This window comes from Centroberyx gerrardi, chromosome 16, assembly GCF_048128805.1.
Source record: "Centroberyx gerrardi isolate f3 chromosome 16, fCenGer3.hap1.cur.20231027, whole genome shotgun sequence".
Classification (NCBI taxonomy): domain Eukaryota; kingdom Metazoa; phylum Chordata; class Actinopteri; order Beryciformes; family Berycidae; genus Centroberyx; species Centroberyx gerrardi.
The window spans coordinates 13,564,837-13,589,279 of NC_136012.1; the positions used below are offsets into that span (position 1 = coordinate 13,564,837).

General features: G+C 46.1%; 1 protein-coding gene across 10 annotated transcripts in view; it reads right to left on the bottom strand.

The window, feature by feature from the left end:
- The window catches only part of nlgn3a (neuroligin 3a), an 89,024-nt gene that overhangs the window by 9,203 nt on the left and 55,378 nt on the right, over positions 1-24,443 (bottom strand). For all 10 annotated transcript variants that reach the window (XM_071923036.2, XM_071923032.2, XM_071923030.2 and 7 more), the window contains one exon: positions 239-1,028. In XM_071923036.2, coding sequence (XP_071779137.1) covers positions 239-1,028 — 790 coding nt within the window. The remainder of the gene's footprint in view (positions 1-238; positions 1,029-24,443) is intronic.

A 24,443-nucleotide genomic window follows, 5' to 3' on the forward strand; every position in this document is an offset into this window, starting at 1 on the left:
AAAATGCTTTTTTGTCCTATACTACCCACTGTAGAGTGTCCTTTTTCCTGCAGCCTCTTTTACAGAGCACAGAAATACTTTTAATAGGACCAAGAGAGGATTTTGCTCTGTTACTGTGTATTAACAAAGTGGCCGGTTTGGAATTGCGTTGTCGTTAGTTTCAGTAACTTGTGTATAGTGTTGTGTCTGATCTAAATTTGGGTTAGATGATACTGTGAAACATAATCATTCCACTCACCCAGTCTTGGCAAAGTTGGTCCAGTAGGTCATGACCACAGCGCTGAGCATTACATCGTTCTTAGAGAAGTTACAGGGAAAAAGGTCAGTGGGGCCGATCATGGGGATCCCAAAAACATAGGGCACCTCATCCCCATGGGCGGCATCCGACCAGGCGGGCTTCATCAGGCTCTGGCAGTGGTGGTAGAAGGCGTAGAAGTAGGTGGGCGAGCCGTAGCGAGCGTGGAGATCGGCCGTCACCACCGAGGGCTCCACCCACTGGTGATCGGTGAACAGAGCCACCAGCGTCTTGCGCCTGGTCTCTGGATTGTCCCTGTCTGCCCAGTCTGTGTACATGAACTTGATGGTCTCCCTCAGCGTGTCCTTGCCCTCCGGATACCCGTACAAGCTGTCCACAAAGTCTGACACAGAGAAGTCAAAGTCGTTGCCAGAGACGCCGTCCTCCGAGTCCACCACGTTCTCCACGAAGCGCAGCCCCTCGCCCTGGTTGACGCCCAGCATGATGTCGTAGTTGAGGAACTCGCCCTGCTCCATCAGGATCTCGGGGTCGTCGGGGATGACGTCGCCGTCGATGACGGGTCCAAAGGCCACGTGGTACCTGGCGGGCTGGATGTCCTGCTCCACCAGCTCCCTGGAACTCTTCTTCCTCAGGCAGTCCACCATGTCCAGGGTGTCCAGGACATTACAGCCCACCTTCTCCGCCAGGAGACGGGTATACTTGACTGGCTGATAGTTCACCGCCCAGCTGGACAGGGCCGACCCACTCTGGATGATGGCTCTGTGGAACAGACCTGCACAGGGACAAAGGGGAGAGAGACAGGATGGTGTTCAGGGTGTGTGTGGATAATGCAATTACATACAACACTACATGGCAGTTGTAGTTTTTTTTGTTGTCACCATAATCAAAAGCGACCTGTCAGCTCCGCATTTGGTAAGAGTAACAAAGGCCAGACAGAGCAACGCTTGTTGCCACACAATACAATGATGAAATCATGGCTGTGATAATGAATGTGCAGATGGCCTGGTCTCACAGACAGCTAGCAGACAGAAGAGGGAATCAGCATTCTGTCTCTCATCTTCTGTTGTTCCATCCATCTCTATATGCTCTCTCAGTAATGAACTGTGTGTGTCTGTCAGGAACAGATGCTGCCAGTGTAGCTCTATAGGCCTCACTGCAAATGGAAGAAGCATCAAAACCTGGCAAACCAGACCATACCATGCCCAAGATAAAACATTAGTGCCGTCTCTTGGCTTATCCTTCTTTAGTACAAAATGCAATAGAGTTCCATTTGTGGGTTCTTGAATATATGAACCCTGTGCTTATTCCCTCCCTCTGTTAACGTACTTGTCAAGGTAGCTTAAATTGGCCTAACCTCAAACACTGCAATTATAGACACAGATGCAAATATTTAGCTCCCATTTTCAGTAATTTGGAGTGTGCATTTACACACACACACACACACACACACACACACACACACACACACACACACACACACACACAGTACCTCTGCATTAACTATGCCTAAAAAATTATGAGTCATTTTTACCTTAAAGATCACTAAATTGTACAGGAGTCTGTGGGCGGATTGCTATAAATAAAGCTAGACTCCTACTCTCTACATTAGCAGAAGGAATTAAGCTGCAGATACTCACTGTATCTAAGCAATACAATAAAACATGGTAGCACATTATGAAATAGTGTTTGCTAAGAGGCTTTTACAAAGACACTGTCTCCTGTTTGTAATAAACAGAAATGAGACACATACTGTACCAACAGACCACAGATCCAAAAGTGTATCTTTTCTTATTGTGTGTGCGTGGGTGGCTGGCGTGTGTGTGTGTGTGTGTGTGTGGGGGGGGGGGTATGTGAGGTTCAGAGGGGCTAAAGCGAACAAATCTAGAGTCTCATGGGTCGCTCTCGCCAAGTAGATTAGGTTTGGGTTGCAGTGCAGTATGAGGAAAATTCGAAATGACTTTTCACCACAAGGCATGGATACAAACTAATGAACATTATTTCCTCTGAAATAATTGCGTTGCGTTCCTTTGAATTATTTCACCCTTAAAGAGAGGAGAGAGGAGGTCCTCATGACATCCTTCAGTCTTCAGTCTTCAGTTCACCACCGTGCCTTCCAGTCCGTCATGACCCCACTCAATCTGTCCTCCTGATATGGCTTCAGATTCACAAGGGCTATTTTACAGTTCTTTTCAAAATCTTATAGAAAAGCTGTGGCTAAGCTCTAACCACTTGACCATGCTCCTTTATTGCTCAGTGGGCAACATGGCACTATCACTGCCAGAGTGGAGGATTCGACTGAAAATGTATGTACTCTTGCTGCTGTAAGGCGCTTTTGGATAAAACATTCTCATGGCACATGCTATATTACCAAGGTATATCATTAGGGCAATTTGACAGCTCAGCCTCGGAGACTAACAGAGAAACATATAGCACCTGGATTCAGTTCGTGGTATTTCTGCGTCAGTGCGGGTGGCGGTGTTTAAGTCTTTGTGTTTATGAGGTAAACAGCTGACTTAAGTGCCAGATATATCACTTTGGTAGTCTTAATCAGAAGCGGCGGGGGGCTTATTTCTCCTTGGCGAAGATGAAGTGTTTATTTACAGAGCTATTTACATTTATTTGTTTGCAAGTAGTAAGCAGAATAAATGTGTCTGGGTGAGTGAACTGTGAAATGTTTCTGTGGTGAGTGTGTGCCACAATTTGTGCATTTGAGTGTGCATTTGAGTGTGAAAGTGTGTAAGTGTGATTTTGCGTGGGCAGTGAAGCTTTCAATACATGTGTGAGTATTAGTGGAATGTTTGATTTAACCTTTATGGGTGTGCGTGTCTGTGTAAGCCTGTGTGTGTGTGTGTGTAAGTCTGTATGTGTGTCTGTGCAAGCAAGCATATCTATTTTTCTGTGTCTGTGTCATGCATGTGTCATCCTATGTAGATGAGACCATCAGCAGTCTGTGGCCTCGCCCTGGCGCTGCCCTTCGAAGCTGTCCTGTGGTTGTGCGTCTCCGCAGGATGGCGGCCTGTGCTGTGTCCCAGGGAGCGGAAGCAGATGTCGAGGGTTTCACCCACTTGAAAGCATTAGAGGGACAGCCGCAAGATGAAAGATGGCCGCTCGGAGGCAGAGGGGGCTGGGGCTGGGGCTTAATCCTGCCATCCCTCCCTTCTCCTCCTCCCCTGCCCTCCCCTCCCATCCCCTCCCCTCCCCTCCCCTCCCCTCCCCTCCCCTCCCCTCCCTCTTCAGTGGTATTGCTCCTCTTCACATCTCAACTCGGATTGCGCCGTGCAAACAGAGCCAGTCATGGTGCGGGGGATCTGTCCTGAATCCCAATGCCGCCTGCCGTGCCACAGCCACTTTCTAAATGTCTTTGATCAGAAGTTGCTGTAGGAAAACGTTTGCCAGCCTAGCAGTTCCCGTGATCGCCAAGGCGATTTGAAAGACATATATCAAATCCGTTTGCTGTAATTGAGGCGAGCGGGGGGGAATGAAACTAGGCTTGGTCCCAGTACTCGTCTACCCATGTCTGTCCCCAGACCCCCAGATGGCCAGCTGTTGCTGAGGTAGTTTGACACTACTAGATTTATCCCAGGCATTGGTTGATGAGGGGGAGTAAGAGTGACTGAGGTTTTACTATTGTTTGTAGCGAAACAGATAAATCCAGTGCACATGAGCTGTCACTGTACCAATAAATATGTATTAGAGCTGTGTGTGATGAGCCCCACTGTGGTAGAAAGCTCACTGGGGAAGGTCAGAGAGAGAGGAGAGAGGAGCTCAGGCTCTATCACCTACTGAGGGAATCCACTAATTATCCACACTGGGAGGTGGTGTGTGTGTGCGTGTGCATGTGCGTGTGTGTGTGTGTGTGCACGTGTGTGTGTACGCGTGTGCGTGCACGTGCATGCACATGTGTTTGTGCTGACTTTGATTGATAAGACATAATGATGATGAATTGACCGACAGATGACATGCATCATTATGATGAGGGCTAACCATTTGTGACATTGTTTTGTCTTCAGTATCGACCGCCACATCTACATAGTGAATGATTCATATTACAGCATCCCTTTGAATTGTAAGGACGCAGACAGAAAGCATATCATGTTTGAAGGGAATACATGCCCGTGTGTCTCGCCTTTGTATCTCGCATGTTTTGCGTTGTAAAGCCAACAGATAGCCCCGTCTTTATCTGCCTGTGTTTGACATGCGAGAACCCGACACCCAAACTGTGAGCAGATCCATCAAACCATAGCTTTGCTGGCAGATTGAGGTCACGCTGAATTATGACTGGAGCTCCGAGGTAATCACTCATTGGGCCCCTGCTAAAGTGCCGTCGCGTCGCTCTGCAGCCGCCTCTGCGCTGTGGTTTGCCGACCTCGACCGCGCTGCCCCCTCTGCAGACACCCGTTAAATGGCCGTGCGGCGCGGGCCCTGGATTGGCAGAGCGGCTTGGAGATAATTCACCGCTGATAGAAAAAAAGGTCGACCTTGGGGCATGACGACCACCGCATAGGTTAGAGCCACAGTCCACACACACACACAAACACAGGCTTGAACAAACAGTCCGGAGGCAATGAGTCAATTAATCTGTGCATGACATTTATATTTCTGAAAGCATACCACAAACTCCTCGGCGAAGACTGAGTTATTGTAGCACAAGGCATACTAATTCTCAGCCCCTATTTGGTAATCAGATTTCTAGGGCTCAGGCCGTGCTTTGACAAAGACAAATATGGATGTAATGCTGATATTAGGAAGATGCTGCAGCCAATTTAGCGAGCTGCATCTCTGGAGAGCCAGTAACATGATGCGGCTGTGCTTTGGATCAGCTGCTATGTATTATGCACATATATAGTGTATAATGTATGTACGTGCATGTGTGTCTTCAGTTTGCGTTAATTGACAAGGATGTTCTGCTCGTGATGATGTCACTAAGCGGCGTAAATGATTGTACTTTGTAATCTGGAACAGCTGGCAAAAATCACCGAAGCATCATCAGTGAGTTTTATCAGTCTGGCCCTGAGATATATGCGACTGTAAAACTCCTCCTGCAAAACGCCGACAACCTCAGCAATGTCATCCAACCAAAAACACGACAAAAGACCACACCGGTGTTGACTCCGCCTCCATCAGGTGACCTTGAAAGTTTAGATTGGCCGAGTCTCATTTTATAGGTCAGGCGTTCATTTTTACCCAACAATGCTCCACATGTGACTTTAAGAGCTAATAGGGGTGAAAATATGTAAAGCAGCAAAATCTTATCAAAATTCTTCTCATACACATGAAAGCCACGCTTCGCGAGAGAAATAACGTGGCCACAGGGACATCTCTCTGTCTCCCTTTTTTTTTTCCCTCTCCCACAACTCCTTCTACATATTGTACTTGCTTTTTCCTTGCCTCCAATCTCTCCACTCTGTCTTCTCCCTCTCCCCCCTCCTCTGTCTTTCTTTCTTCCTCTCTCTATCTCTCTCTCTCTCTCTTTCTGAGGGACCACGCTGAGTCCCTCCCTGCTGATTATTAGACATAAGCCTGCGTTCAGCGGAGCCTGAATCCTCTGAGCCATCTTACCTCCACCATCTCCTCACTGTAAGCAAATCTCCACAGACCCGCAGACTATCCACAAACCCCCTCTATTGCAGAATTTCTCTCCCTCTACTAGAACTAGGCTAGCGCTCAGTTGGACACACTCAATAAATGTGTCTCTCGCTCTCTCGCTGTAGTCCACTCAGGCTCTCGACCTCTTTCTCTTTCCCACTCTTGTTTTCTTCCAGTCTTTCTTAACGCTCATCTCCATGCAGGGAGCCGCTGTGTTACTATTTTTCCACATAAGAAAGCCATTTGAAGCTCTAATGCTACCTGAACGGCAGTCAAGAGATGAATATGAGCCTAATTGTGCAGCCTTGGCCACTTGCAGTCCCAAAACACAGGGTTAAAGCTGCTGTCTCCATGGCTACAGCCTACAGTACCACAGGCTGCATCCACTGAAACACAAGCACCTCTGGTCTGATCATGCATTAGTCCATGGATAATTGGACGTTGGTCTGGCAGCCCCCAAACAATACCTACAATGTCTTTCTGTTCTATTAAAACTTCTGCCCGACATCGGACTCGTCAACATCAAATCGATGCTGACGCTATCAGGAAAGGGCAAGTGGTGGTTTTCTGAGACAGTAGTAGTGCCATTGAATACACTTCCTGGCTTCCCTCAGGCTACAGGGCCACACTATAAGCTGACAGATAAAACCAGCCAGGCAGAGGATGTATGTCTGTGTGTGTGTGTGTGTGTGTGTGTCTGTGTGTGTGTGTGTGTGCGTGTGTGTGCTGTGTATGAGCATGAGCAAGCATCGTTTGCAGTACTCGTGCGTTTTAACATTAACAACACAACATGACATAAGATGGCCCAAATAGGTCTTACCACTTATGATTCATTGCACGCATGATTTGGTTTTCCTTCCTTTCTTTCTTTCTTTCTTTCTGTCTTTCTTTCTTTCCTTCCTTCTTCCTTTATGGCTTGCATCCGTCCTTGTTACCTGGCTTCACATTTTTCTTCCAAACCAGACTTATTCTGTTTGGATTGATTTCATAATAGGTGACCTAGCATTGACACAGGATAGCTGCAGAAGGAAATGTGTTTTCCTCCCACAAACTCTGACCATTTCCCTTTGCACGGATCACAACACACAAAGTGCACTGTTTCCCAGTTGATACAAAACTTTTTCGACTTATGTTACACCACATGTAATGTTGTAACATTGTTTAAGTCGAGTGCAGTGGACTTTGAAACAGAGGGACAGTCCTGCTCATGTTTCATCATGTCCATATAGAGGCAGTGTCTCAGGGGCCGGTGTTTTCATCTATCAGTGTGAGACATGCCTCATGTTAGCCATATATAATGTTGTTTGAAGCTGTTGGTCCTCTGCTCCAGCCTCTGTAGAGACTGCCTGGCTGCCTGCAGGCTGCGGCTTAGGCCAGATAAAGAGTTTGATCCATGAGGGTGGAGAGAAGGAGGAGGGAAAAGGAAAGGAGAAAAGACAAGAGACAGAAGGGAGAAAAAAAGAAAACAGACGGGAGAGGAGAAGAGGAGAGAGAGGAGAGGAGAGGAGGGGGGGGGGGGGTGTCAGAGGAGATGAGATGGAAGGAGTGGAGAGGAGGAGAGAGGAAAGGAGAGGCTAAAAATGACCCCATTGACAGGCTGTACCCAGGTTCCAGGATCGATGTGCATCTGAGGCCCCGGCGAGTGTGATATCTCCTACTAATCACAACGTGACATCCACTGGTCAATACCACACACTCCAGGCCTCATCATCCCACGCACGCTGGCCTCCCTCTGTCTGCACGCACAGCACAACAGGGCCACCGCTCCTCCTTGAACCCATCAATCTGGCTGCTAATCACAGGAATGCACACCTCACCTGGGTCAAACAGTATTTGCGGAATAATTCTCTGCATTTGTTTCAAGCTGTCTGCAGTGCCAGACGCGTGGAGTTTACTACATCAGGACAATCCAGATAGAAAAGTGGAATAAAACTAAACTTTTTGGTGCTCCTGTGTTGCATTGTCCAATGTGGCAAATCGCACCCATCTGGCACTCTTAGCAGGATAACGCTGCAATTTATTTGAATATACTGTGTTATTCAGTTATGGTGCCCACAGAGACAAGCACAGGCATACACAGGCACGTACCCACACACTCAGTAACTAATATACACAGACAGAAAGTGTGTTATGATGCTTATATGAGTGTCAGGACAGCTTTGATTTACTATAGATGCCACAAGTGTCTGGAGCTGTGCTGGATGGATGCAACGCTATTCTTCCATCATATGGTGCAAATAGGCTGTCTAACCTTTTAGAGTGTTTTTCTTGGGTTGAGATCTGGTGACTGAGACAGTCGTGGCTTATGTTCTCCATCGTTACCATGTTCACTGACAATTCTGCTCCACGAATTGTCATGCAGGAAAAAAGACAATTCTATCAAGATAGAAATGCTTCAACAGAGGAAGGAAGAGATCGCTCAGAACGATTTTGTATTATTATTGGCAATGCCATTACCACACTTAGTAAAGCTTGTTTATTCAGCGGTTTCCTGTATTATCAGTTTCCTGTAATATTTAAATTATTTGCGGATGCTCATGTCCACACATGCATGCACGCGCACACGCAAACACACACACACACACACACACACACACACACACTTGACTCGTTTCTATCCCTCTCCCTCCTCACAGCACAGCAGCCCTGCCAACCAAGAGAAAGAGAGCTTGCACGGTACATTTTTTCTTTTGCACTCATGCGTGTGTCACTAATGCTGCAGCCTCTAAAAAGCAGAGACGACTATCTCTTCGTCTTTCTATCGCTGGCTCTCTGTGTGCCATGGCATGCGGGGCTGTATTCACCGTGTTCGCTCCACACTACCGCAGCGCCTAGATTGGCCCGATAGCTGTGTACGCACAACAACACGCACTGTCAGCGAGCTTTGACTAGGCGTCGATGTGGAAATGGGAAGAATAATGAGTTATTACAGGGTTATCTGTGTGTATCTCCATGTCACGACTGTGTAAGCGGCTCTGCTAATCTCATTAGATGAGACAAGTTGTTAAAGATGTTTTCTGATTTCCTCTCTCTTCTCGTACTGCGTCCACAAATAGATTTCACATCAGCGTGCTGAGAGGAAATGATTAGTGCCTTTAGCTCCCACTGAAACTGGCTTTCAGGGGAGAAATAACACAATGTTTTCGACGATCGCGCAAGTGGCTGCTGTGTAGTAGCAGTGAAAAGTATCTGACTCCTGCTCTTTCTAAATATAAGCACCCTGCTTTACACCCCATCTGCAGTCCACAGCAGCCCCAAAGCTTGGTCAATTTTTACATATCCAGCGAGCGGTGACACCCAGAGACAAAGAGCGCATTGGCTTGAAGGAAGCGAAGCTCCATAAGTATGAATCAGATGTGAAAAATGTCTAGCGTGGAAGGGTCAAAAATATAACAGTCACACACAAATATGACAATTCAGCCATGAAATGTGGAGGGATGGGAAGCTTCTATTCTTGGCGGCGTCTTGCCTGTGACAGCCAGATGGGATGGCCGAAACTCATTTTTGGGCCAAGGAAAGCCATGTAGAGGGGGCAGTTTCATTTGTGACAGACAAATTATCGCCAGGGTGTACACCCCCCTGGAGGGAATCAGAGGGATTCTGGGTGAAGAAAGAATGAAAGAGAGACAGCAAGAGAGAGAGAGAGAGAGGGGGGAGGGAAGAAAGAAAGAAAGAGAAAGACGGAGGGAGGGAGAGAGACCTAGGTCTAAGTGTCTAAGTCTTGCAGAAACAAATTAGCAGTGAGCTGTGGGGGTACGGGAGGTGAAACTGAGATGGATACGCACATCCCAGCTAAAAGCAGGAGGTGGGCGGAGGCTTACTGCTTACCCTGGCCCTTTTCACAGTCTTCCAATACAGCGGCTCACTAGCTTACCAGCCGTTGAATCGGGTTCAAAAAAGGATATATCCCCTATTACATCTGATTGTAGCTTGCATACAAAGGCAAACAATGTGCATGGGGTTCATGCACACAGAACGCAGACACATCGGCTTAGCTATCCATGCGCGCTCTCTAAATATCAATCTTTTCTTCAGGGAAGTGCAATCCTACTCATATACCATAGCCTACACAACAAATGGGCAAAGTGTAATATATGTACACTGTACGACCCACCCACATGTACATACACACACACACACACACACATGCACATGCACACTTCAGGAAGCTCATTAGGCACCACACGCAGTGCACATAGTAGGCAGCGACCTTTTTTCCCTGACCAAGAACATCAACAACTCTTTTAATCTAAACCACCATTAATGAACCAGAACCAGAGGAGACGTTAGGAAAAAAATATTCCCCGGCATGCACTGTAATTCTTATGCCCCGCTCCAAATTATACTGCTCTTCCTATTAGCAAAGACTCTCCCTATTACCAGTGCCTTTTAGGGTCAGTGGTCACACCAGCAGCGGCGTCTGAGTTGATTAAGTATTGTACCAGGCGTGAACATGCCGGGCCGGGTGCGGGCTCCGACAGCGTAAACATATTCTACTAGCTGTGCCTATGTCACTCTGCGTGTTTCTCTCCCGCAACGTCCGACACCGCCGCTCCCGACCCTGCCCATTGTGCCAGTAGCCCCGCGGCCAGAAGCCGCACAGGCTCGGTCTAATTCAAGGCGGCACGCCATGCAAACAGTGGACAAAAATAGGATGGCTATGCGTCGCTGTCGCCTTGCCCTCATTCTTGGGCACACATTAAAGATTGAGAGTGAAGCTCAGGCCTGGGATGGGACCGCGCTCCGAACGTGCTTCCAGCACCGCGCTCTGAATTACCAGCTGTGGAGAGCTGCTGGGGTTGCGTGCGTGTGTGTGTGTGTGTGTATGTTTGTTTTGTTTGTGCATGCATGTGTTTGAGTGTGTGTGTGTGTGTGTGTGTGTATGTTTGTTTTGTTTGTGCATGCATGTGTTTGAGTGTGTGTGTGTGTGGGGGGGGGTGCTAGTGCTTAAAAGTGTGCATCTTTGTGTACGCACCTTTGAATGTATGTGCGTGTGCATGCTCCTGTATGTGCGTATATGTGTGCATCTGTGCCTGTCTGTGTGTCTATGTGTGTGTGTGTGTGTGTGCACGTGTAGGCTGCATAGTGTGTGCTGAGAGAAGCACTGAGGAGAGATAGCAGCACTGTCACAACAGCCCATCCCCAGAGTGCGCTATGTCTGCCTTCTCTGCCTCATGCCTCATATACTGTAAACTCCCATTGAGTCAATTACTGTGGCAGAGACTCTTTAGCCACCATAGCCACTTACTGTAAGTGCATGTTGAGACAATTGGGTTATGACATGTCCTGTAGTAAAAATGCTTTGGAAAAGATCCATTGGCAGCAGAGGCTCCCTAAAATCTACTCGAACAAATCAAGTCAACTGGAAATCCTAACAATTAAGATCTATTTGCGCAGCCTATCTGAACTCAGCATTCGGCTGCTGGACATTGATCTCCTGCAAAACAATTCGCAGCAATCCATTTTAACGTTTTTTATTTTGATTAGGAAATGCACCGACTTGCTGAGATGTTGACTTTAGTAATAGATATTAAAAATGTGTTGACCGAAGTGTTCATCAATCCGACATCCTTCACTTCTGTCCCCTCTGAACAAAAGCGTGCTGACTACACATTTATCTGTGCTACAAAGTAGAGAATATATCTTAGGAAAACAAACAGACAGACATATGGTTGAACTGAGCTGCAGGCATCTATTCTCATTGTGTCAGACTGAGACAGGAGGGAGGGAAAAAGGGGAGATCAGGGGAGAGGGACAGAGAGAAGAGAGGAGAAAAAGCAAGAAGACTCTTAAAATTCCTCACTGGGTGCCACTGTCCCTGGAGAGTATTCAAGGCAGGCCAAGGCTCTCTGCATGGGAAAAAGGCACTCCGCATGCTAACTCTGACTTTGTATCCATTGTGAAGAAGACACAGGGATCTGAATGCCTTTGGTGACTCATGCAACGATTTCATCTCTAATAGGTGCTACAGGAGCACGAGTTTCATTCTACTTTTCCCTGTTCCTTGGCTCATTTCAGTGGCTTTGAGATGTTTTCAAAGTCTGACTTTTTTATTAATTCCCCACAGACCAATTTGTATCTAGAACCAGATAATGTTAAAAAAAACCCTGCAGATTTTTTTTAAGATAAAACAATCATAATAACTGCACATAATACTCCAGAATTATGCCCTGAAACCTTTATTGGAAATTGCAGATGACTCTTTTCAATAGAAAGCCTGATGAGTTAATACTCTGCGCTCTCCTCTGACCCTTGACTCTTTATGTGGATTCATCAGATCTATTCAACAACAATTTGATTTCTATTGAACCTGTGACAAAGAGAAAACCCCAAAGTGTATATTTTATTGTTCAATAGGTTTTTGGCGGGTGTATTTATTAATTTAGTGAGAAACAACTACATCCTGAGCTACGGCGCAGCTAAGAAGCTTCGATGGCTTTCGGAACAGTTTGCTCAAAGCATTTTCATTTAACTGTATTTTGCACAGCTCCGCCGCCCCTCTATAGGGTCATATTGGCTTATGATGCTCTGCAACTGTGAGTAAATATAAGCCTGTGTATTAGATTTGGGGCCTGAGATGAAATCTAATTTCTGTGAGCTCAGTGAGAGAGATTGCTAGCCGATAGACCGCCACACATCCAGGGCCACATCTGGCAGGGCCTATCAAATATACATGAACCTTCGGAGATCCCGATATGGCCGCGCTCCCATTCTTTCCCGAAGTCCACAACATATTTTTGATCCATGTAAGGACTTTGATATTTAACATTTACTTTGCTATTTACCAGTTTTGCAAAGTAAACACATAATGACACCGGTCTCATGTATTAACGGTTTGTCAACCTCTCGGTTATTGGCCGATCTCATCAGGACGCCATTTAAAAACTGAATATCGTAATGAAGGTCTCTCAGGCAATATAAAACCAGAGATGACTTGGCTGATATTGAGAAGTGACAGTTAATTCCAGTCATTGGCGTAGCCAGCTGATAACAGATTGATAGTGTCACAAACCATAATGGACAAGTAATTAATATCCATTGCTCTGCCTCCATTTGGAACACTAATGTATCATACTGAGTTCCAGATGAAACAAAAAATGGAGTGACAGAAAACATCTCAATGTCTGGCGTGGTGTCAACCTCATTTCAGACCGGCCGGCCTAATAACAAGGACTATATACATTCCTCTTTCACAGCAGCACTCCAGCCGTTTTCAATTTTGGCAGGACAGAACGCACTGCATTTTTACCTCCAGTCCTTTCTGTCAAGCTCTGAAAAGGCCAAATGGGTAGTGGTGGACAGTTTCTCCACCGCCTCGATACCAAAAAATTGTGTTGGCTGCTTACAGTGGAGTGGTGGTACAGGGAGTAAAACGCAGAGTGACAGGCTGGGGTCCTGGCACAAGAGCAGAGCGCTGTGAGTTGAACTGTGGTGAGGACCAGTGCCTCCCCGTCCTGGCAGCCTCACTCACTGTGTCTGCGTGTGTGTGTGTGTGTGTGTTTGCATTATATATGTGTGTGCCTGCGCTCGCTCACATCATTCTATTTGTTTCCGGTGTGTGTGTGTGTGTGTGTGTGTGTGTGTGTGTGCTTGCGCATGTACACACGTGTGTGTGTCTGCGTGCATTCTGGTGAACTTTGGTCCTGCTCGCGGAGCGGGTGCGACCGCCTCGCTCAGGGAGCGGAGGAAAAGGCATTCGATAGTTGCCTTTCCGCCTCAGCGATCACAGCTCAGATTATCAGTCTTATACATTCAGACCAAGCTGTAGGCAGTGGAGGAGAGAAAATGAAAAAAAAAAAATTCGGAAAAAAAAAGATCATGGCTACGCGAGAGAGTCCACAGTTTCCTTTTTTTCTTGTTTTTGTTCTCTTTTCCATGATAACATGCCTTGCACTGCAATCTGTCCCTTTCCCTATCTTTCCCTATATTCTCTTCTCTCTCTCTGTTGTGTCTCTTGCTGCCAATGCCAGTAGGCACACAGCTGTAGCCACATGAAATCCCCTGGAGTGTATGTGGACTTATATGTACACATGGACTCTGTGTGTGTGTGTGTGTGTGTGTGTATGCAGTGCATGTGTGTAAGTGCATGTTTGCATGCTTATGTGTGCGAAGCTGAGGTGAGCTTAGCATAGGGGAATATTTACTCAGGCCTACCTTTAACAAAGTCTGTCCCATGGGGCTGGACCTGCCATAGCCGGAGCTGACTGTGTATGTGGTGTGTGTTCATAATGTGTATTTGTGTTTGTGCAGTGTTGATGTGAATCTGTGAAAATGAGTTTTCGCGTGTATGGGCGTGTGCGTGAGTGTCTCTCAATGTCAATCCAGCACGTATTCACCAGCAGCGGACGTCACAACACTTGACACGTATCTCGCCAATAGACATTCTTTTCTGCCGCACATTCACAATGATGTTGGTGAGCCAAATGCCAATAGTGCACAATGCATCATTCACAGGCTCCCACTCCCACGCAAGAATATCCATCTGTACTGCCCTATAAAGGCAAACAGCAGCAACTAACTTTTGTGTGTTTTAAAGGTTAAAGGTCACGACTAGGGTTTAGATTTCCTATCATTTAAAATCCCACATCCACATCAACAATCCTTTTGTAAAGTCATTTTTCTTCATTCCACTACTCACACAATTAGTGTCCTTCGTCTTTGTAGGGTGATATAATGCTCATCTTCTATTAATATTATTTGCAGGTGAGAATATTATTCACCTTATGCTATTCCAGAATACATTTTCACCTGACAGGAGAGTCTACAGCTGCTGTCATTTAAAAAAAAAAAAAAAAGAGCTAAGGTCATATCAGTTCTGCAACACGTTGATTTGTGCCGCAGTCTCCCCCACAGTGCTGCGCGCTTCATTTCTCTCTGCATTTCTACATGAGAGATGTCAGCAACCGGCCTATGTTAATGACGTGAAGCATTTTCACCGTGAAATATTTTCCTCTTTTGAATTTTAATCAAACACAGCTCACCCTTTTCCAGCTAGGGATGTGTTTTGGCTGTGACGGGGTGCAACGTTTTGGCTCTGATCTGTAGCTGTTCCCATGAACACCATCAGATATTCACAGTGCCATCTCCAATGTCGCCAGCTTTCCATCCTCCTCGCCAGCTTCATCAGTTTTGACACAGAGAAATAGACTTGTGCTTTTGGGTTCCTGTCAAATTAAAGCAGCACAATCTACAGTGTTTGAATAATTTAACACCACACTGCTTGAGGGAAATTTACAAAAAAAAACAACCAAAAAAAAAACACCCCATCCCCTCATTCTTCAGGGCTCGAAGCAGAAGGTATCTGTCTCTACTCTCTGGCTTAGTAATCTTGTATCTTTTAGTATCTCTGCAAGTGCCTTGTCTGGACATGAAGAGTCAGATGAGCGAGGGAGAAAGAAAAACAGAGAGAGCAAGGGGGGGTAAGAGAGAGAGAGAGAGACAGAGAGAGAGAGGGAGAGAGAGAGGGGGTTGGGTGGGGGTTTGGGGTGGTGGTATTGTAGTCAGACATGTTCTGGCGCTGCAGAGCTTAGCAACCGTCTCCAAGGAGCGCTCAGGTACCCACACACACCCCCAGGGGGTCGGGGTCAGAGGTCAAGATGGGCTGGATAGGTAGTTGATCCACAGAGGGAAGGTCTGTGCTGTACAGCTCTTTAATAGAGACCAGAGGGAGAAGAGGAGCACCGAAAGCTGGTAGGACCGCAGCACAGTGGCGCTGTTTCCCATCGAGTCTCCCTCCCCTCTCCTAATGAGCATTCTATTAGCAGCTAGGGGACGGGTTTAGGCAGTTAGGCATACGGAGAAGGCTGGCTAACAACGCAAGTGGTTAGCTAAACAGCTGTTCTCTCTCCGCCGCCACCTCCCATCCCCGGCTAATGAAGCCCTCACCGATGAGCAGGAGTCCCGGGACATGCCGGAGAACAACCGCAGACACCCAGGCAGGGAATCTCAGTCACTCACAGGCCTGGTAAAAAAGTCTGCGTGGAGGATAGCTTCACCAACAGGACAAGCAAGGCTCCAATTAGATACTGGCTCTAAGGGGAACCCTAAGAATAGCACACTGGACCAAAGCAGGCATTTTCGAGTGTTCTTTGTGCTCTGTGCTTGGAAAGCAAACACTACCTGCGTCGTTATTCCGACTGGAAAGCGGCCGAAGCATGAAATCTCTCATAACGTGTAACGCGCAGAACACTGTGATGATTTCTGTGAAATGTTGCGTCGCTACATTCTATTATTCTCTACAGTGTGAATAGTGTTCACAGCGGTGGGCATCGATCAAGATTAGCGACGTGCCAGATGGGTTTGTCAACATCTGAAACACCGTGGAGGACGCATGTTCTCCAAACAGCCTTCACTTAAACAAGGAGAAATGTTTCAGGAATTTTCGCTCTTTCTCATTCATTACAAATGTGACGCAGTATTATCTTTGCCACTCAAAAAGTCAAAAGGCAGAATTTGAGAAGTCAAAAGTTGAGTCTGTCAGTCAAAGGTTTGATTGCCTGATTGAGAGCCCGCATCAACTTGAAATGATGCACAGGTTAAGGTTCAGTGACCAGCTATTCTTTTTCTTTTGTTCTGTGGTGATTTAATTTTTTACCCTGAGCCTGAGATAACATTGTATTTGGAACATGCATACACTATTTTCTGTTAAAGTCAAAAGGTCAAACAGCATTTTCCTCTTCCAGAGCGGAGTATTTTGACTGTGACGTCTACAGTAGAACAACAGGTAACCTCTCTCTCTCTCTGCTGATATTAACCAAGTATGAACACAGATACTTTGCTGGGAGTTTCCCATCCAGGAGAAAGAAAGGGTCTTTAAGTGGTGAAATAGCACATTGGCAATATTGTTCTCCAACAGTGGCATTCGATTTGGTGAGTCACTCTTTCTTACCATTGAAAAGGATCTATAGCTTATGTTACCTCTCTAAGCTAAAAATCTATTACAGCCTTACGGGCTTGAGAGCTAAAGATTTAGTCTTTTTGTCAGGCTGCACAATGTTGGCCCTTTATAGTAGAGGTTTCTGCTCGTCAGCATGTTTGCTGAAGTTCCTCTCATTGGGGATTTCATTGTGCTCAGACTATGCAAATTTCACAGCTAAGGCTAATGCATTCGTGCTGCCCAGAATTGAGTGTCTTCGTAGGCAGGCTACTGTACAGCTTGTGGCTGCACGTGTGGGCGTACATACACATATAGACACACACTGTGGACAGTTAAAGTGCACGCTTAGAGCACATTATATCAGTAATAGGGAACCAGATGGCATACTACATGCTACAGGTGTAATACATGCATTCCATACTCTGCGCCACATGATTATAGCCTCTCACCAAGCAAACCAGCCCAGTTTACTCCTGCAGCTAACTGGACCGATGTGTTTCCTATGCGCCACTTCTTATCGCACACTGATAAAAAAAAATAACCATTCCCTTTTCCCTCCCAATCATTCTTCATGCGTCTGTAAGCACAGATTGTCACAAGCAGGCTGTCTATAAACAGAGTGGTATATTCCTGGATGCCTATAATCAGGGACTAAGGCGGTAAACAACAAGTAGTGTGCCTCTCTGTGCAGATGATGCGTGTAGTCCACAATTAAGGGAACACAAAGTCATCCAATTTCCTATTTCAAAATAATTTTGAGGTTTCAAAATCCCACAAAGCACTTGCAAACACCAGGTAATGTCCCCTTCCCTCTGCAGAAGACGCATGTAAATCACACTTAATGCAAACCTGTGAAACTGAGGAGGAATACGGCAGTGCTTCCAGGCAAGGAGTAGCTGCACAGAAGCTCCACAGTATCCACAGAGTGTTATTTACACAGAGGCAGTGAGCACTTTTCTCTGGGTGGTGTTAAACAGATGTAGGAACACTAAAGGACTGACCTAGGTAGCCACAGAGGTGAGCTGCCGACAACAACAAGCAAACACTGTGCCTGCTGAGTGCTCCTGGTCATCTCCAAAGGGCAAAGGTCAGCTAATTACACCATAGTTGTTCATCTGGCAGACAAACATGTAAACAACAGTCCATTTAACACCGTGCCATTCAACATAAGTCGACCCTCTTGCCCGGTGCGGAATGCTTAATGAATAAACAGTTTATACAATACACGGAAGAAAAAAAGAAACACAAAAAAAAAAGGAAATACGCAGGGAAGGAGACAGAGAGAACAGACAAAAGGAGAGATGGGTTAAGATGGCAGAGAGAGATGAGACAAAGACGGGCATAACGAGAGGGGAATACAGAGGAAGGGAAACTAGCGAGAGCTGGTAGAAATTGGGCCAATATGTGTGGAACAACAGGGAATAAAGGGAGAGAGAGAGAGAGAAGAGAGAGAGAGAGAGAGAGAGAGAGAGAGAGAGAGAGAGAGAAGGTGTGAGAGGAGGAGGGAGGTCAGTAGAGATGTGGAGATGGGCGGAGGAGGAGGGGGAGAGATGAGCCCCGGTGCTCAGCTGTCAGTGCTTCCTCTGCAGGTGGGGCAGGAGGAGTGCCAAGTCCCTCTCTCCCACTCACACAGACACCCATGCATCCCTCTATAATGGATGCTTTACACTGGTGCCAGAGAGAGAAAGACCGAGGCAGAGAGAGACAGGGTGAGAAAGAGAGAGAGAGAGAGAGAGAGAGAGAGAGAGAGGGAGAGAGAGAGGGAGGGGTGGTACTGGAAAAAGAAAGAAACTGCTATTAGAAACAGGGAAAGGAGCTGAAGAAAATGCCTCAGAGACTAGCATTGGAATCAAGGCAGGGGTAGCAGACAGACAGACAGACAGACAGACAGACAGAAAGCACCACAAAGTCATTAGACCAATCAAGAGAGGAAACAGACGAGACAGTCTGGGAGCAATATGATGCTGCCATTGGTTTAATTGATCTGAAGCCTAATAGCATCACAGAACACAGGGGCACGGCAGTTTGTGCACAAGAGCCGCAGTCATCGTTCCCCCACCACTACTGTCACTGTCCATTAGGATGTGTATGAATGTGCCCTTGACAATGATTTATCAAGAATGATTCATAGACGGCATCTACCTGAACTAATGACTTGCCAGCGTCTTCACTGGGGATTGCAGGTCATCAACAGATGACATATTCTGTAGTCACATCGTTCATCAGCTACGATTAGATTCCAAAGGTAATCTCGGTGATACATCACCAGATGTGTCTCATTGTATTGTCTCGGAAAATATTGCTGAGACAGCTCACGTGCACCACATGTCGCTCGAGCTGCTGAAGCCCATTCGTACAGTTGTGTATATTTGTAGCTACAGGTATATGCAACACTCTGAGCTATTACCTTGGGTGATGGAAGCATGGATTCACCGGAGTACTCAATTATTCCCTGCTTCTCTCGCTGATCTGCTGCTCAGTTCTTTTATACCTATAGCTCCATACTTTATAGGCTCAACTGCCTGCTGCAAGCAGAGACAGACTGATGGCTGGACTACCTGAATGAACTGCCTTCACCGTTGTCGAGCCATTTGTCAATTCTTCATTCCTCCGCTCTCCTCCAGCCAGGGAGAGGTAGAGCTGCCTTCCTCTGATGGACAGCCCAACTGGATATTATTTTCTAGAGTGTTACCTCGCACTGTCCATCCGTCCTCGCTGGAGTCTTCCTTACCCCTATCATCATCCCTCCCTCCCCCTTTTGCCCCGCAGGCCCTTCTTTCTTTTTCTTCTGCTCCTCCTCTCCACCTCTCGTAGTCTCAATACAACAGCTTTGGCTTCATTTTCCCTTTGCAACAGTGAGTAGTGAAGAGAAAAAACCTATTTGCTGCCTGAATTAGGCCGTTTACAATTTCTTTCAAGTTCAAAAGAGAGAAATATCTTTTAGTTGGTGAGTAATTCTCCTTCTTTGTTTTGTAAAAACAAAGCAATTTTGCTTTGCTCTCCAAAGTCAAAGGCAATGCCATTCAAAGATTGACTGAAAAATGCCACATAGGCCACTTGTTAAAAGCAGTTTGCTTTTTCCACACAATGACGGCCACAGTATATGACAGACAACAAAGCAGAGTAGTCAGCGTAAATAAATACAAGCATTCTTGCTCCGCAGAGATGGCATCCCCCTGGTTTAATTATCGCTCTTGTCAATCGAGGTGGAAGAATACGGTACCTGACAAGGTGCGTCCCCATTCTCTCATCTCTCATAGGTCTTTTTCACACCTTGAGATGCTCAGACACCCTTCAGCAAACAGCCAAATCAAACCTTGAGATGGAGGCATTCTGTTGCCCCAAACACCCAGGTAACTTTACAGTGTCGAGTCACTGAATGCCTTTGACACCTCAGAAATGGGGTCTATTCAACTTCAACAATTGTCCTCGGTTTTTCTCAAGCACACGCCATTTGCACAACAATGGCAGCTGCACCTCGTATGAATAACATCCCCGGGCTGTGGTTATGTAGCTATCTTTCCCGGAGACTCTAATGCATATTCCAGCTCTTGCAAGGGGCTTTATTTGATGCTTATACTCCACGGGCGATGGATGGCTACTATTGGGGCCAGATTCCTGAGCTCATAGAAATGAACTCTATACTGACTGCAGATGGATATGCACCTCAAGATCTGTATGATGGGAGCTCAGTACAGTGACATTATGGAGTGGGAGCATGCAGACCTGCAGGCCATTCCATATGGAGAACCTCCCATGGGTCTCGTTTCAGAGAAGGAACCCACACGTGTCATTTTCAAAGGTCAGCGCCAGATGTAACATTACAGTTAAGGCAGTGATGTAGTGCAAACTCACACACCCTTCATCTATATGGCCTGTTGGCCTCCTTCTCCACTCTGTAAAATGGGACAATTTTAAAAGGCATTTTTATTAGGGTTAGCTGATTTGTCAATATCTGAAGATATAGCAGTGAATGAGTACACAAACTCTCAAGGCTAAGACATCCTAGCAGCTCCCAGCAGAAACAGTGCAAGAACAATGTTTGTTGTTCCCTCAAAGGACAGCTGCATGCCTGCATGTATATGATAAATGATTGTCAGAGCAGAGGTTAGGCGCTCATGGGAACACAGGCTTTGAATCCCATAACGATATTACTGCATCAGCATGATTGACGGAGGCAGATTGATTCGAGGCCCAATAAACACTGTTGTCAGTCTTATTTCCGCCCTCTGCATGTAGCCAAGTTAAATACATGTCAGAAAAAGCACAGCAGCCATTTACATAACGTCAATGATTTGTGCATCAAAATCATTAGGGGTCCACGACTAGGCCTGTCTGGGAAGTCCGTCCCCTAACCTTCCCCCCGCTGTATGGGAAGCCATGCAGATGAAAGGGGAGGTGGAGTCACTCGGAATGCCATCACACCGCAAATGTCAAGCACTTCAAATTAGATTATTAAAATTATTAAGAATAATGCACCCCTCCGAGTGAGATGCCGTGTATAGAGCAAGTCTGAAAAAAACAACATTATTCACATGGTCTTCACACTAAGTACAGTAGAGAAAAAAATTTAAATAAACTAAGAAAGATGTATTTCTTTTACCTCTGCCTTCTAACAACGGGTGAGTCTGAATTACCGAGGTAGAACATAATAACCCCATCACTGGACCAGGACACTGCCAAAATCTCTAGTGAGAGGTGTGAGGTTGTTTTGGAGTATTTAAAGCTTATCCTTGCTTTGTCATGGTACATATATTTCCTACAGCCAGACTAAGCCACTGACTGTATGCTCGACCATACTTGACCACAAAGCACAACGCGGTCTGTGTGTCTGAGGGACACTGATTGTAATCATGACATCACGCTCCAGTCACTCCAACAGAGGCCCCAGTTTCTCATCCAATCAGCTGTATGAAATTGTACAGAAGTGCATCAGTTCCTACCACTTAAGTCACATCTTTTCCGAGACCGTATGAAACATGAATCGTAAGCAGAAAAATCCATAGCAAGTAGATCACTAGGAAGAGCAACCATTAATAAAGTTATTATTTCAGATTCCATTTGAGCAGAATGTGATTATAGATGTCTTGTCACACTGTTGGATTTTTCTAATCTCTCTAATGATCTCTTTCCTCACATCCCACGATGCATTCCTTCACTTAATCATCCCCCATACTATCCTTCACACTAAAACGGATTCAAAAACTTATTACGCTTTGTTCTAAACTTAGTACCTGTCACATTGCCCTCCTAATACTCATGGTCCAAGGGGTTTCAGTGTTTGCTAGGTGGTGCCTTGCATTACAAAACCTTAGTTCTCATTGCGCCTCTGTAATAAAACCCAAGCATTTAACATGCACATTTATGGTCCTCAATAACCCAGAAGTCTTAATAAAAATGAAAGCTGACATTGGCATGAGGGATCCTCCACACTAGCTGTCTTTAATGTCCAAGACGTTCCATTAAAAGGGGAGCACTTCCTCAGAAGCAGAGCTTTTAGCCTGATTACTTACAGGAAGAGAAAAAAAAGGAACCAAACGACCTTCACCGCCTCTACAGCTAGCCCTTCCCCCATGTGTGCACTCGTGCAGAGACACGCCAGCACACACACATGTGGACAGCTGGGATACACATACTAATGCAGACACATATGCACGAGTATATGTGCACTGTATGATGCGCACAGAGAAACACACACATATCGCCACTCGGATATGCACACACACAAACAGATGTACAAATACACGTCTAAGTCGTCGGCTACTTGGTATTCTGTTGGTGTGCAGTGAAGCCATCTCTCGTTTTATATCATAATGATTATTAGGAGAGAGGGAAAAAGCCAAATCTGCATGTTCAATTAGCGCCTGTGCGATGCCAGATAGATAATAATACATGGGATTGGCTAATGTCCTTGCTTCTGAACTTCTTCAGCCGTTTTACGTTTGAAGCCAGAGAAAAAGAAGATAGAGGAGAGAGATTTCCCTCTGTGGGGACACAACTGTTGAGTTCCATTTAATAGGCTGGTCAAAAACACTCTCCTGCCGAGAGAGACTGTGCTTTTAATGACCATTCTGCTTCCAAAGTCTCAGATGTGCTGCTAGATTACTTGCCACACAGCAGACAAGGCAGCCATCTTATTAATAGCAACACACCACACATGCTGCAGACTAGGGAGTGGAAACTCAGAGAGGGAGAAAGAGAGACACAGAGACACATGGGGAGAGAGTGCGTGTCCCTCGCATGCTTTTACTGTCTGTGAAGGCAGGGAGACAGATGGGTGCAGCGAGGGTGAGATTAGATGGAGGAGGCAGGGCAGGGACCGGGGTCTGAAATCCACCCCTCACGAGAGGACTTCCAGGCCAGCCTCCACACACACAGGCCTGGAGGAGGAGGGCCGGTGATGGATGTAGCCTGTGACTGGGGCCCTCGGCACGCCCACATGGAGACGCCACCAAGGCCAGGCCAGAGGAGCAGGCAATCAAAGAGAGAGGCCGGAGGGCTCGGATGATATAGGAGGATCCAGTTTATTAAATAGGCTTCAGGAAGAGCATGGAGCATCTGAAGTAAGTTGTCACTCCGCCACCAACAGGCATAAAAGGAGCCTCCGTTAGATGGAAAGTCTACTCACTGCAGGCAGTGATGACAGACTGTGTACAGTGTAAGTGGGAATACTGTCATTAAATACACAGACACACCAGGGAGCTCCACAACAGTGTGTCAATGCTGATTTCCTTTTTTTACCTGGGCCTCGTTATCCTGCATCTGAGCAGCAGGTGAAAGAAAATGTGTGTGTGTGTCTGTGTGTGTGCGTGTGTTTGTGCATGTGCACATGTGAATCCTATCTAATTTCACTCCAGAATTTGAGTGTACCACACTCAATGTGACACCGCTACCTATTTCAGGGAATATCGTACGACTAACAGATTTGCATTTTTATTCCTGGGCAAATCAGAAAAAAGTCAAACTATGAGATGATGGAGGAACAATGCTGCATTGTTTACAATCTTGTTTCCTGACTTAATTTCTATTCAGAGTGCAAAGTAGGAAACTCAATAAAAGGCACTTTGCTAAGACGCAACAATCCGCTTACATGGATAGGAAATCACTACACAAATCCATTATTACAGGCTGCCTGGAACCAGGTGTGTTCATGCCACAGTTTATAATTCATTTGATTATAGATTTTTACTTCAATTTTCAACAGTCCATGGATCCAGACACTTTGATTTCTTTCTTGTTTGTTGCGTTGTCTTGGCAACAGGAACACCCTACCAGTTTTCAATTCCACAGCTAAGACTGCAGAGGAGGAGAGGAGAGGAGGGGATGGAGCACAGCGGAGGTTGTGAAAGCAGGTGCAAAAAGACATTTCTTCACTTGGATTTCCTGTCACATCCTGCGGCCCACTCCAGTCCTAAACTTTATATAATTACAACAATCTGTGCTCCGAGAGAGACTGTGTGAAATCTGATTGCCATTGGTAACATTCGCAGCAAGAGTCCTGGCGTGATAGAAGGCTTCCTGTTTCAATTTCCTAGGATCCCTCAAGTTTTACTGGCTCTTTTTTTATCCCATCAGTGGGGCATACATTTCCATTCAGGGGAAAAAACAGCCCCGGTAATATCCAATTTACTGGGAGGCAGAGGAGATGGTTTCACTGGCAGTATAATAACATGCTACATGAAGCGTAGCATTATGGAGTATGAATAAAAAAGGCATTTATGGTAA